The 12,692-nt window shown below is 47.5% G+C and overlaps 1 protein-coding gene across 1 annotated transcript; it reads right to left on the bottom strand.

Moving 5' to 3' along the window:
* Window positions 1-7,888: 7,888 nt before the first annotated feature.
* Window positions 7,889-11,905, bottom strand: LOC119391143 (uncharacterized protein K02A2.6). Its single transcript, XM_037658819.1, has one exon. The coding sequence runs from the start codon at window positions 11,903-11,905 to the stop codon at window positions 7,889-7,891; it is 4,017 nt and encodes a 1,338-aa protein (XP_037514747.1).
* Window positions 11,906-12,692: the final 787 nt, after the last annotated feature.

The following is a 12,692-nucleotide window of genomic DNA, read 5'->3' as shown; positions in this document are numbered from 1 at the left end:
CACTACACGGCAAATGGCAATACGTCACACACACACACGCACACACACACTCACACACAAAAAAAAGCTTTCAGAGTTCATCCCGTCGAATAATATAGTTGCTGGAAAAGAATTGAGTGTGGGCATATTTGTATAGTCATTGCCAGATTTACCTCTGCACTTCAGTTGTGCTATCCGCCTTACATTCACAGATCACATATAGCACGTACTTCATTGAACAGTTTGCGTACATTCCTATCGCCTAGTTCTAACGGGTATCTCGGAGGGCAAGTTTAATTTGTATTGAAGAGTGAGGTGTTTTTTTTTTTTATTCTAATCGTGTAGCGGTACGCTTCAAGAAGTTTCGATGGTTTCAGCCGAGTGTAACGTTGGGCGAGTTGGTGCGTAACTTAATGATGGCTCGGCGCACAAGTACACTTCCGCGTAATTATTGTGCTATATATTAATCATAGTTGCTGGGCGACTGCACCCGCCACTCGCAGAGATGGAGAAACGGTGTAATCCAATTAAAATTCTTAATTTGGAACAATCTGGAGCATACTTTTTAAACAAATAAAGAAGAGGAGCTTAGTAGTTGCAAATTAGATATGACATGTGCCTCATCAGCACGGCAGCCGAAAATTGTAATCACAGTATCGAAACACGGCTTTATGTGTTAATTTCTTGTCCTGGCAAGAAATTCGAACTGAGGAAAAATAACATTCGTGCATGTCTGGAGCTGGAAGTAAAGATTTCTTTTATATCGCTCACGCGCTAAATTCAAGCGGTAATTTTTTGTTTGTCAAACTTAATGTCTGTTTGCCTCCTTATCGAGGGCGTTGTTTAAAAAGTGTTGCTTATTTTTATTTAAAAGTGCTTCATCTGTTTTATGAGGCTGCTAAAGGCGTTTGGTGCAGCAAAGTAATATTACTTTAATAAAATTCCAAAACAATTGGAAAGAGAACATTCCGTGAACTCTAATATCTGACACGAACCTAATTAAGAGCAAAACCGAAGAAATAAGTTAGGACGAAAAGACAAGTAGAATAAATGTCTCAGCGTACCGTCGTAATCAGCTGAAAATTGTTCTTATTCAATATATTATTACGGCGCGTATTTCAAGCTGCACGCGAACCAGTCGGCGTGGATACTCATTAAGCATGACAGGGTGAACAAAATGAGCCCTGTAAGATATATGTCATAAGCGAATCGTCTGCAAAATCTAGCATCAGACTCTCGAGTCCAGTACTATGCACCCAATTTGATGGGGCTATAGTTGTCATGCTGCTCTACCATGCTGCTCTGATGACGAATCAGTAAGGGCTTCTAGGAATGAGGCCAAGTGTAAAGTGCCTAAATCATTGTTTTTACAGTCATTACGACTTCGTCTCTTCGCAGGGGTTTTCTAGTCGTCGAAGTGGGAACTACGGATGCGTCATGGATAGCATGACGGCAAAGCAACCTCGACGTCGATACCCACGACAACGACGGCGCAACCGTGTCCCAAGCCTCTGTTAACATAAGAGCTAGGAAGCCTTCAAAAACGTTTTGGTTTAGGTTGGCGCTGAATCGGCTGCCCTAAATATTACGGACGAATTTAATGAATTAGAAAAGCTGATTCTTTTGCTTCTCAGCACGCGCTTTTAGTTATTGGTAAGCTTATTTAAAGTTATAGTTAGTCTATATCATAGAGTTTCTTACAAAAGCCTAGAAAGGAAACTGGCGCTGCGATTGTTCAACCACCATGGGAATGATGGAAAGTACAGGCTTCGGATTGGATTTCATTAACTAGCGAACTGTCTACGGATCTTTTTCTACAGTTTCAGTTTCGTTTTTCGCGAGGCCTGGGTAGTGGGGTGCGTTGCAAAGCACTCAAGCAGTGCCTTTGTTGTTCAAAGAGGCTGAAGACCGCTAGATCTCTTGGTGTGCTGCGATGTTGCACCTTTACAGGTTGTATATGACAGTTTTAGCAAAGCGTCGTGCATTCACCGCTCCGCATAGATGTAGCGTCACATGCCAGTGCAGAAAATTGCACAGAGTTCACATTTTATGATAAGCGCTACTTGTCAAAACTCTTTCAAATCGACTGCAAAACGACGGCGAAGCTGAGTAGACGCACCGTCACGCTCCTCTGACTTCACAACAAAACGAAAGATGCGTTGGGGGCAGACCACTTGGATAGGCGCACCTGGCATCGCAGCAGATGATACGTTAAGTGTTTCTCACTCAATACGGTACTGTTATTTCCATAAATAGATAATGCGCACATTCGAGGGAAATACAAGCGCGTTTGTTTCAAGTGGTGTAACGAAAATAATTCACTATATTGTGATGCCAAATCTGGAACACAATTGCAGAGCAATACATACCCTGGTGGTTGAAACTTGTCCAGGTTTCAGTTCCATCTCACGGTCACGCAAACTTTTTGCAGTAAGTTTTACGTACAAAAGAATGAAGTAAGTTTTAATTGGAAATAACGTCATATCACTTTGTTTTACACTAGGCAAACAAGTGTTGCGAATCTCAAGAACCTAATCCATACGAAGCCTGTACTTCCCATCATTCCCGTGGTGCTTGAAGCGCCGCTCAAGGAGGCCGCGTAGACACTAGCGCCAGATTCCCCTCTAGGTATTATTGTAAGAAACTGTATGGTCTATATATTATGAGGAACCGCTTTATTCGAGTGTAGCTTGAGCTGTTCTACAATGATGATGATATATACAGATGAAGAAGTTGCACAAATGATGATGACGCATCGAGATGACAAAGAGTCACTGATTTGCTGCGCTCACAATATTATCTATGAAAACTTACTGAACACTGACGTAGCCAGGGGTGGGGGGAGGGCGCGTTGGGGGTTCAAATCCCCCCTCTAATTTTTTCAATTTGGCATGTGTATATATACACGCACATATACAAACGCACGTAAAAACGTACATAAAGCATGTATGACCCCCCCCCCCCCCAGAAAAAAATTTCTGGCTACACCCCTGCTACTGAAACTTCTCTAGCAAATTCATAGGCATGAAAAAATAAACACTTACGAATACCATATGAAAACATATTCACTTAGTTTACCTTAGTTTGACGCCGCACTTTCTTTTGGATTCCAATATGCAGACGATGAGTTTCAGTGTTTGCGAGGAGCGAGGATTTCAAATGAAACGATGCTGTAGAGAAACGGTGGTGATCAGTTTTGAGTACGCGCCCTTTCATCAGCAAACACGCTTCTGCAACGCGCTGAATCAACAAGGTGTAGCAGTGTTTGCGAAATAAAGTCAGGACATATTTGGTAAGAGAAAGCTCCGATCTATGGTACGTGGATGAAAGACCCGCTCGCGCCAAATGCATACATTTCATAGTAGTTTACTTTCGTGTCTTACCCACATTCGACCTGCTTCTGATGATCGACCGGTGCTTCGTTATTGAAGGTGGAGAAGAAGGACAAAAAAAAAAAATCCATGGGAGTCAGATGCTTTTTTTTTCTATTTGTTTGTCCTGCCATGTGAAAATTTCGAGGGTTCGCGATGCATTTTGTGGTCTCTGCGTTGTACGAGAAGGTCCTCTTAAAGTGTTGTGCGGCTATACGAAAGAAAAGTCAGTTACATTTTCAATAGAATGCTGTCGTTAGTAAAGGAGAAAAAAATTCTGATAGTTGCTATTGTAATCTACGTATGCATTGAGAAAGGAAGAGAAGGGAAAATATAAGGAGTGGCAGAAAGATTAGCCAGTATATGTGTATCGGTCAGCTATCTTCTGCTGCTGATAGTGGTAAAAAATGGGTAGAAGCTGTTAAGCAGAGTATAAAACCAATTATAATTCGAAGAAAATACATGAAGAACAGTAGCCAACAGCAGTAAACATGAGTGAATAGCGTATCATCATTCCAAGCAATATAGTACTGGGATATAAACGATGGTCCCCGTCCAAACCGCATTGGACGCTGCCGGTTCTGAACGTTATCTGTGACATAGATGGTATACGCAAAAAGGCCGACATGACTGTGGAGATGGTACTTCATCATTTTTATACAAGGCACAGTGGAAGGACGAAGATATATACAGAGGGGTCCTGCACTGTAGAAGCGTCAGCCTCTGCGGTCTTTATACCAGAACTTGAAGAGAAGAGAACGTATAAATTATCACACAAATCTTCAACAACGACATCGGAATTAGTGGCTATTTTTGAAGCAGTTGAATTCATCTGTGACAATTCAGGGACAGGACGCTGGATAGTATGTACGGATAGCAAATCCGCCCTTCAGATAATCAAGAATGCGGGATCACCTTCCAAAAATGGCGAAACAGCCCATTGTATTGCAGAAACTGTGGAATATGCCTCAGCACAGGGTAACAACGTCGTATTTCATTGGAAACCCAGCCACATTGGAATAACGCGCAATGAAGAAGACAGACTGGCCAAGAAAGCCTTGGATGAAGGACGGCATTGCGCAACTCTTTGTCTAGGGCGGATATCCGAAATAATAAAATGCAAGGAGCTAACCGCTGTTCTACGGAGAGGTGGTTTTATAGCACTAAATCAAAGCAATCATTACTTATGAAGTCGTTCCACAAAGGAAATTCTCAATAGCGGCAGATCTCCCACGACACACAGAGACGTTAGTCCACAGACTTCGGCTAGAAGCAGCGTATACAAACAGTTTCTTGCACAAGATACACCGATAAATCTCACTTCAATGCTTCTGCGGCCATGCAGATGATAAATGTCGGGCACGTTCTTTTGGAATGCGTAAAGTAAGCTAATGAAACAAAAAACTTAGAGAAACTAGCAAGTGTGGACAGAGCCTCACATTACAGAAATTACTTGGGCCGTGGCCTGAAAAGCATCCTCAGCAAAAGGCGAACATCTGCCTAAAAGACTTCTTAGTGAACTAGATAAGCGCTTGGTGATGAACGGCTATGTGTTACTATAAACGATATGATGTGTTAGACCGCACAGTCTGGGAAAAACTAGAAATGTGTGCGGGTGAACATTCTATTGCAATGTGAACTCCTGCAAGGGAACTGTGCATTATCATGTTATGTTGTAATTTCTTTCAGTTTGCTTTGCTATGTGTTTTTTTTCTTTACTTGTTCTTTCTTCATTCTGAATAACCACTTTTTTGTTCGCCGCATAACTTATAGAAATGACGTGCCGAGGTCATACAAACCTCAACCTCTCCACAGCAAGCCAGTTAAAACAGAACAGAAGTAGACTAACAAACAGTGCTGGTATTATGCACGAAACTACGGTAGCCAATAGGGTTGCTATCACTCGTATGCCTTTTTCCACCTTGCGCTCTTCTCGTTCTGTCGCATTAAAAAGAATCTACAAAACAAAATGCTTAGTGCTTAGTAGAGCGTGTGTCACGTACATTGTTCTTATAGCTTGTGCTTCGTACTCTCAGCGCAGAAAACCAAGGAAAGAAGGAAAAAAAAAACCACGTAGACTCTGCAGGGCTAAAGAATTTCTTCATCGAAGTGCCTGCAGCGGTTCTCGTCGGTGCGCGGACAGGACGTCAATAAACCGATGTGCCCACACGGAAGTTCTTCAAAAAAGCCTGCCGGAACCTACCAGGTGCTGCTCATGAAGTTTCGACCGTTCACACGTTGTTTGCTGAGTACCGCTCGGTACATTATACTTGCAGTTTTTTGTCCAACGCTCATTTCTTGACACGTATCTGTCTTCGAATTCTGTGTATTGGGCGGCCGTCGCATAGTCCATTTCACATTATTCTTGTCACATAGGTTACCTTTAGCTGCGCATAAATATTTTTCAAATATGCCTTTATATTCAACCTTTGTTTTTTTGTCTTCTTCTTCGGGTGAGCTCAAAACTTGCCTGCAAGAATTACTTAAAACTGGAAGAATTTCATCGTAGTTCGCATTCTAGGTGTATATGTTTCTTATATGTTCTCAGGATGTAGTCACTGGCAACGCTGTTGTAACAGTGCGATTGTGCACAACCTAATATTACAGCCGGGCTGCGCCAGCGGCTACTGACAAACATTGCGCATTTCAACGAGGTTTCCCCAACCTTAGGCACAGACATCATCTTGCGTCACCAGACGGGAAGTAACACTGTAGAAGACGGGCAACAGTCGGCAAAATGATGCCACAAGAGACGCTTTTGATAGTCTTACTGCGTGTGTTGAAAGCACACAAAAAAGTTAAACTCACGCGACGCTCTCCCACGTCTCTCCCCCCCCCCCCCCTCCCTCTCATTCAGGGCCATTTCAGCGCTTGCGTCAGAGCGAGAGTCCGGAACAACGTTGTTTCCAGCTCAGCGAACACGAGCAATCTGCTATGGACAGGTTATGTTGTAATGTCTCGATCCCACGTGTGAACTCCGTGGTTTTGAAAGACACGCTAAGGACCGACATTGTTACTTGTTGGTTGTTGAGGTTTCTCCTAGACTTCCCTGCTCTGGTGAAGACATGAGCTCTCAAGAAAAGAAATAGAGCAAAGAAAAGCGAAGGAAATCTGTTCCCCCAATTCTCGGTCGAGCGCCGGGAAGCAAAGTTATTGAGTTCGCCCCGGCCGTTGAACCGTCGCTGTATAGCCTGCTTCTGGAAAATGTATTACCCAGGTCCTCGACGAAGGCCAAATTGTCCGACCGATCAATCGTTATACAGTGCGAAACGGTCACTTTTATTGCGCGGTAAGGTTCATGGTCAACTCACTGTGCGTATGGCAGTGAAAGGAGTGTTCTATTTTAGTTTGTCCGAAGCTTTTTATCGGCAGATTTAGAAAGAACGCGCCTTGCTGTCTGCCTTTGTGTCTGTTTTCGTGTAAAAGTGTATAAATGCCTACGTTTTTAAAAGTAAGCGTGATTATACCGTATTTTCAGATATGCTTACGCGTGCACTTGGCATGTTCAACATTATCCGTATAACTTCAACATTCCTTACGATGCATGGCCGATTTAGGCTAGGTGTGGAGTTCACTTCAAATGTTCCCCACTGTTGCCTCTTCAACTTAGTATTAAGACATACGGCATTACAGTGTATATTCGGAGTTCACTCACGCAAAAATCATTCGCAACATATGTACAGAATTTCTACCTTGGGAGATACCGTGTTTCCAATAAAGAAGTGTTGAGAACAACAAGACTGTGCCATTGGGGAGGCTGCGATCGCATGGCTGTGCTTTGTCACCCTCTTTGTTCGTTCTTATACCTTCTTTTTCTCTGTTTCCTGTTGTAGGGTAGAAAACCGCCTTTTGTGTCATTGGTATCATCCATTCCTTTCCCCTTTTCTCCGTCTGTATCTCTCTTGTTTAAACTGCGCCTTATTTCTCACGCAGGAATAATTGATTTCTGCAGCTTTACGCGACGAACGTTCCTGTACCCTCGTACAAACACATCTACGTTACTTTTCCAGTTCTGCTATAGACACTATTGTGATACACACGCTAGACAGAACGGTCAACAAAACCTTCCTTGTATTTATACACGATATCCAAAGACTCACAGCCTACATAAAAAGACATGAAAAGTTGAGCCTTACGTCAGGCCTTCGCAAAATAAGACGATAATAATTACTGTCGTCATCTAAAGAAAACGACCGACGACTGCTTTTCTTTTCTACCCTTTTCGAGCGCACAGAAGTCAATTTACGCTCCATTGCAACTGTTACGTTGCGGGGTTGTGGGGTTTTCCTTGGGAAGAACCACACCGCTCGGCTGCTGGGTACGAACTGCTTTATTGCCAAAAAACGGCGCCTGCTCGCGAAGGCGCGGTCCGTGCGCGGCGTCCCTCGTGAAGGGGAAAACGCAACCCGATATGCCTTGTCGCTCTGGCCGCGCGGCTGAGTGACCGGAAGCCGGTGCTTGCGGGTCCCGGAGCGGCGGCACGCCTATTTGCCGGGAGCGGCAGTGCGTCGCCTGTAGAACATCACATCCCTCCCCTCTTAGATGGAGTCCCCGTAGCGGTCTGGGGGCTGGCGATGTCGTTGCGGACGTGATGTCGGTGTCGTGTCCGGCTGCGTCGCTGGTTGTTGTGGCCCTGGTTCTTCTGTTAGGCTGAACCCTGATGACACAGGGGAATCTGCTGGTGGATCCAGCATGTACGGGGCCGGCACGGTAGCTTGCCCTGTTATTGCGAGTTGCTCTCCGTGCTCGCTTTCTATGCGGCTTTCCGCCTGACTCTTGTCGACACCGGGTTTTATGTGGTCTAGGTGCCTTCGAAACGTTCCCGTTTCACATTTAATCATCCAAGACCTGTGTCCGAGCCTCTCCGTCACCGTTCCCTCCATCCATGCAGGGCTGCCGACGAAATTCCGGATGAATACGGACTGCCCCACAGAAATTTCCCTCGCGGAGTTGTACCCCCTGGCGTTCGAGGGTGTTTCCTCAGGCGGCTGGGGCTGGAGTTTTGTGAGCGCGGTGACAATGTCGCGCCCGAACATTAATGCGGCTGGTGTTTTGCCCGTTGCCGTTGATACGGTGCTGTGCTGCTTAAGTAGGAACCGCGCCAGCCTGCATGCAAACGTTCCTGTTTGGTTCTTGGCTAACGCCTGTTTTGTTTCGGACACCATCCTCTCTGCCTGGCCATTAGTGGCGGGATGATAGGGGGCGCTTGTGACATGTGTAACCCCGTTCTTCTTTAAAAAGTCCTCAAATTCTGAGGAAACAAAAGACGGGCCATTGTCCGTCACTAGCTTTTTGGGGAGCCCAAACGTTGCGAAAAGGTTTCGCATTTCTTCGATCAATGTGGTAGTCTGGATGTTGCGCATGCAGCGCACTTCCAGCCACTTGGTGTACGCATCGACCACCACTAGCAACATCCTCCCCTCCACAGGGCCAGCAAAGTCCGCATGAATGGTGTGCCAAGGTGTCGTTGCGCGCTCCCACTGAGGCATGGGTGCCTTGCCTGGTGCCTTTTGGTGCTGGCGACATATTACACAGTTTCTTGCCACCTCTTCAATATCGCTGTCAACACCTGGCCACCAAAAGTAACTTCTAGCGCAGGCTTTCATGGCGACAATTCCTCTGTGGTTTTCGTGGGCCAGGCCCAACACGCACTTTCTCGCTTTTGCAGGAATGACCACCCTGCAGCCCCTAATAAGGCAGCCCTCCTGAATAGAGAGTTCGACCCCGAGCTTTCTGTATGCTGCAAACCCTTCATTGGCAAGCTTGCGCAATTCGCCGCTTCCGACAGCTGCTTTCACTCGAGACAACACTGGGTCTTGTCGGGTCATTTCAGCAAGTTGGTTTGGTGCTAGTTCAAAGCTTGGCGTGGAAACCAACATGAGCACGTCTCCTGGCGGATAAGGCTCATCGACCTGTGCTGGCAGCGGGAGTCTGCTGAGAGCGTCTGCGTTTTGGTGTTTTTGGCCTGGTCTGTACACCAAATTGTAATCATAGGTGGCTAGCTTGAGGCACCAGCGAGTCATTCTAGGCGATAGTACCGACGGCACTTGTTTCTTTTCGCCCATGATACCAATCAGTGGCTGATGGTCTGTCATTACGGTTACGTGCCGACCAGCGATGTACTTGTGAAAATGGCTGACACCGTATACTATCGCCAATCCTTCTTTGTCAAGCTGGGAATAGTTCTTTTCCGCGCTTCCCAATGTTCGCGAAGCGAATGCTATGGGTGCCTCTCGGCCAAGAGCGTCTTCCTGAGCCAGCACCGCACCGATACCGTACGGTGACGCGTCTACGGACAAAAGAAGGGGCTTGGTTTCATCGTAATGAGCCAGTACTGTACAAGTGCGGACCATATGTTTCAGTTCCTCGAAGGCGGTTTCGTGCTCCGATTTCCAGTTCCAGGGCGTATTTTTCTCTAACAGTTTGTACAGCTTGGCTACGACATTTGCCCTGTTCCTTAAAAAGCGGTCGTAAAACGATATCAACCCCAGAAAAGCTCGGAGAGATGTTCTGTCAGTTGGTTGTGGTGCCCGAAGTATGGCCTCGATTTTGCTCTCGGTGGCGTGCACCCCATTGGCGTCAATTCGGTGTCCCAGGAATTCAACTGACGTGATGCCAAAGTGGCACTTATCCTTCTTCAGGCGTAGGCCTCTCTCGCTTAGCCTTGTTAAAACCTGGTCAAGACGATGTGCGTGCTCAGAAGCATCTTTCCCGCTGATAATAATATCATCAAGGTAAACACTCACCCCGGGAATTCCGGCCAGTGTTACCTCCATCATGCGCTGGAAGATGGCAGGTGCGGCGGATACTCCGAACGGTAGCCGATTCACTTTAAACAGTCCCTTGGTCGTGTTCACCGTGAGGAGCGCTGCTGTTTCGTCGTCGACCTTCAGCTGTTGGTAGGCTTGGTACAAATCCAACGTCGAGAAGAGGGTTCCGCCGCGCAAATTCGCGAACACCTCCGCTGTAGTTGGAAGAGGGTAGGAGGCCTTCTTCGCCGCTGCGTTAACAGTGCTCCTGTAGTCACCACACACACGCAATGTTCCATCATTTTTCCGAACGAGGACTAGCGGTGTCGCCCAGTTGGAATGCTGTATCGGTGAGAGGATGCCCTGATGTTGCAGGCGATCAAGTTCATCTTCCATAGGCCCCTGCAGGGCAAGAGGCACAGGACGAGCCTTACAAAACTTGGGGCTTGCGTCTTCTTCCAATTCCAGGTGAATCAAGGGGCCTGTGTAGCCGTCAATGTCCTCTCTGAACACGTCTGGGTGTCGAGAGATGACTTCCCTGATCTCATCTGTTGGATGTTCCAAATGGTTGATTCCGTGGACCTGGATATGGAGAGGCGCGAACCAGTCCCGTCCCAAGAGGTTGCATCCCGCTCCTTTCATCACCAGCAACGGTAGCACGCAGTCGTCTGACTTAAACTTCACCCGAACATGTGCGGTTCCCAGAACACGCAGTTCTTCTCCCGACCAAGTGCGCAAGTCGAGTGGCTCCCTTGAAAGTTGGGGGGCGTTCCCTGGCCACGCTTTGTGGTAGGTCTCCTCACTTATCAGGGAGCGTGCGGCACCCGTGTCAACTTCAAATTGCAGGGATTTTTGCTCTACTTCCACGTCTACCAGGAACTTGGGGCAGTGTGTGCGCCCATTTACTGCATGCAGCTCGTACATGGAATCACTGCTTACAGTTTCGTCATATGGTAGGGGGTTGACACTGTGCGTTTGTTGCCTGGTGTGTGTGCGTGCTTCCTTTTCTTGCTTCTTGCGTGCAATGCAGGCGTCTCCGATATGGCCCACTTTGGCGCAAAAACGGCACTCTGCTGTTTTGAATTTGCACGTCGAAGGGTCGTGCCAGCCGTCACATCGGTAGCAACGGCGTCGGGAAGGCGTTTTTTTGTCTTCCTGCTTGTTGGGAGTAGCCTTGTTGATCTCTCCGGAGTTCGTTGCCGCTTTAATTCCCCGCTGCTGCCTTGATGCACTCTCCGCTGATAGGGCTATATCCAAAGCACGTTGGAAGGTCAGCTCCTTTTCTGCAAAGAGGCGCTGTTGGAGATGTTCGTCGCGGATTCCGCAAACGAATCTGTCTCGCAGCATTACGTCCTGTGGCAGCATTGTTGGGTTCCGTTGTGAAACGGGCTCTTGACTTCCCCCTGACGATGTCGATGTTGCAGGCGTAGCCGCTAGCACACCGAAGTTGCAGTCCACTGTCAAACTCTTGAGGGCTGCGACATAGCTGCTTATCGATTCGCCGGGGTTTTGGTCTCGTCGCTGGAACACGTACCGGCCGTAAAGCTCCGATGGTCTCGGATCGAAATGCCGCTGGAGAAGTGTGACCAGCTCGCTGAAGCTGACCTCTCCAGGGGTTTTCGGCGCGACCAGCGCACACGCAGTCTCGAAAGTGTCCGCGCCGCATAGCGTGAGGAGGAGGGCCCGTTTCTTCTCTTCGTTGCTGATGTCGTTCGCCACAAAGTAGAAGTTGACGCGCTGGATCCATGACGCCCAGGACTTTCCCGAGAAGGGCTCGATGGCGCCGTACATTCCTCCTGTAGCCATGGCACGTAACCTCGAAGCTGCGCTCGCTTCACAACTCCTGCCTCGTCGCCAGTGTTACGTTGCGGGGTTGTGGGGTTTTCCTTGGGAAGAACCACACCGCTCGGCTGCTGGGTACGAACTGCTTTATTGCCAAAAAACGGCGCCTGCTCGCGAAGGCGCGGTCCGTGCGCGGCGTCCCTCGTGAAGGGGAAAACGCAACCCGATATGCCTTGTCGCTCTGGCCGCGCGGCTGAGTGACCGGAAGCCGGTGCTTGCGGGTCCCGGAGCGGCGGCACGCCTATTTGCCGGGAGCGGCAGTGCGTCGCCTGTAGAACATCACAGCAACCGTGTCTCATCTATACTTAGCGATGGTGTGCAGCAGCTGTATTCATTCTAAAAAGACAGGGCGTGCAAACACGGACACAAGAAAGAAGTCAGGACACCACAAACGCCGACTAACAACTCAGTGTTAGTCGGCGTTTGTGGTGTCCTGACTTCTTTCTTGTGTCCGTGGTTACACGCCCTGTCTTTTTAGAATGAATACTTACCAACTAGCTCAGCTCTCTGTTATTCCAGCAGCTGTAGTTCTACGTTTATTATTACCAGAGCATGATTTTGCGCACTGCGCAATTTCAAGCAACGGAACCACCTAGAATACTGAGCAAATAGTGTTTATACACACAGAGGAAGGAAGCCGTTGCACCATAGCGTCACGGCAGTTCAGGTCGCCAACATTGCCAGAGTTTTCTTAGTATATCTTTCATTTTCTCTCTTTGAGCATCCGTCTAAGAATGACAGTTGGCTTCGC

The sequence above is a fragment of the Rhipicephalus sanguineus genome, chromosome 4 (genome assembly GCF_013339695.2).
Source record: "Rhipicephalus sanguineus isolate Rsan-2018 chromosome 4, BIME_Rsan_1.4, whole genome shotgun sequence".
In the NCBI taxonomy this organism is placed as follows: Eukaryota; Metazoa; Arthropoda; class Arachnida; order Ixodida; family Ixodidae; genus Rhipicephalus; species Rhipicephalus sanguineus.
This window is presented reverse-complemented; position numbering and strand designations above follow the sequence as displayed.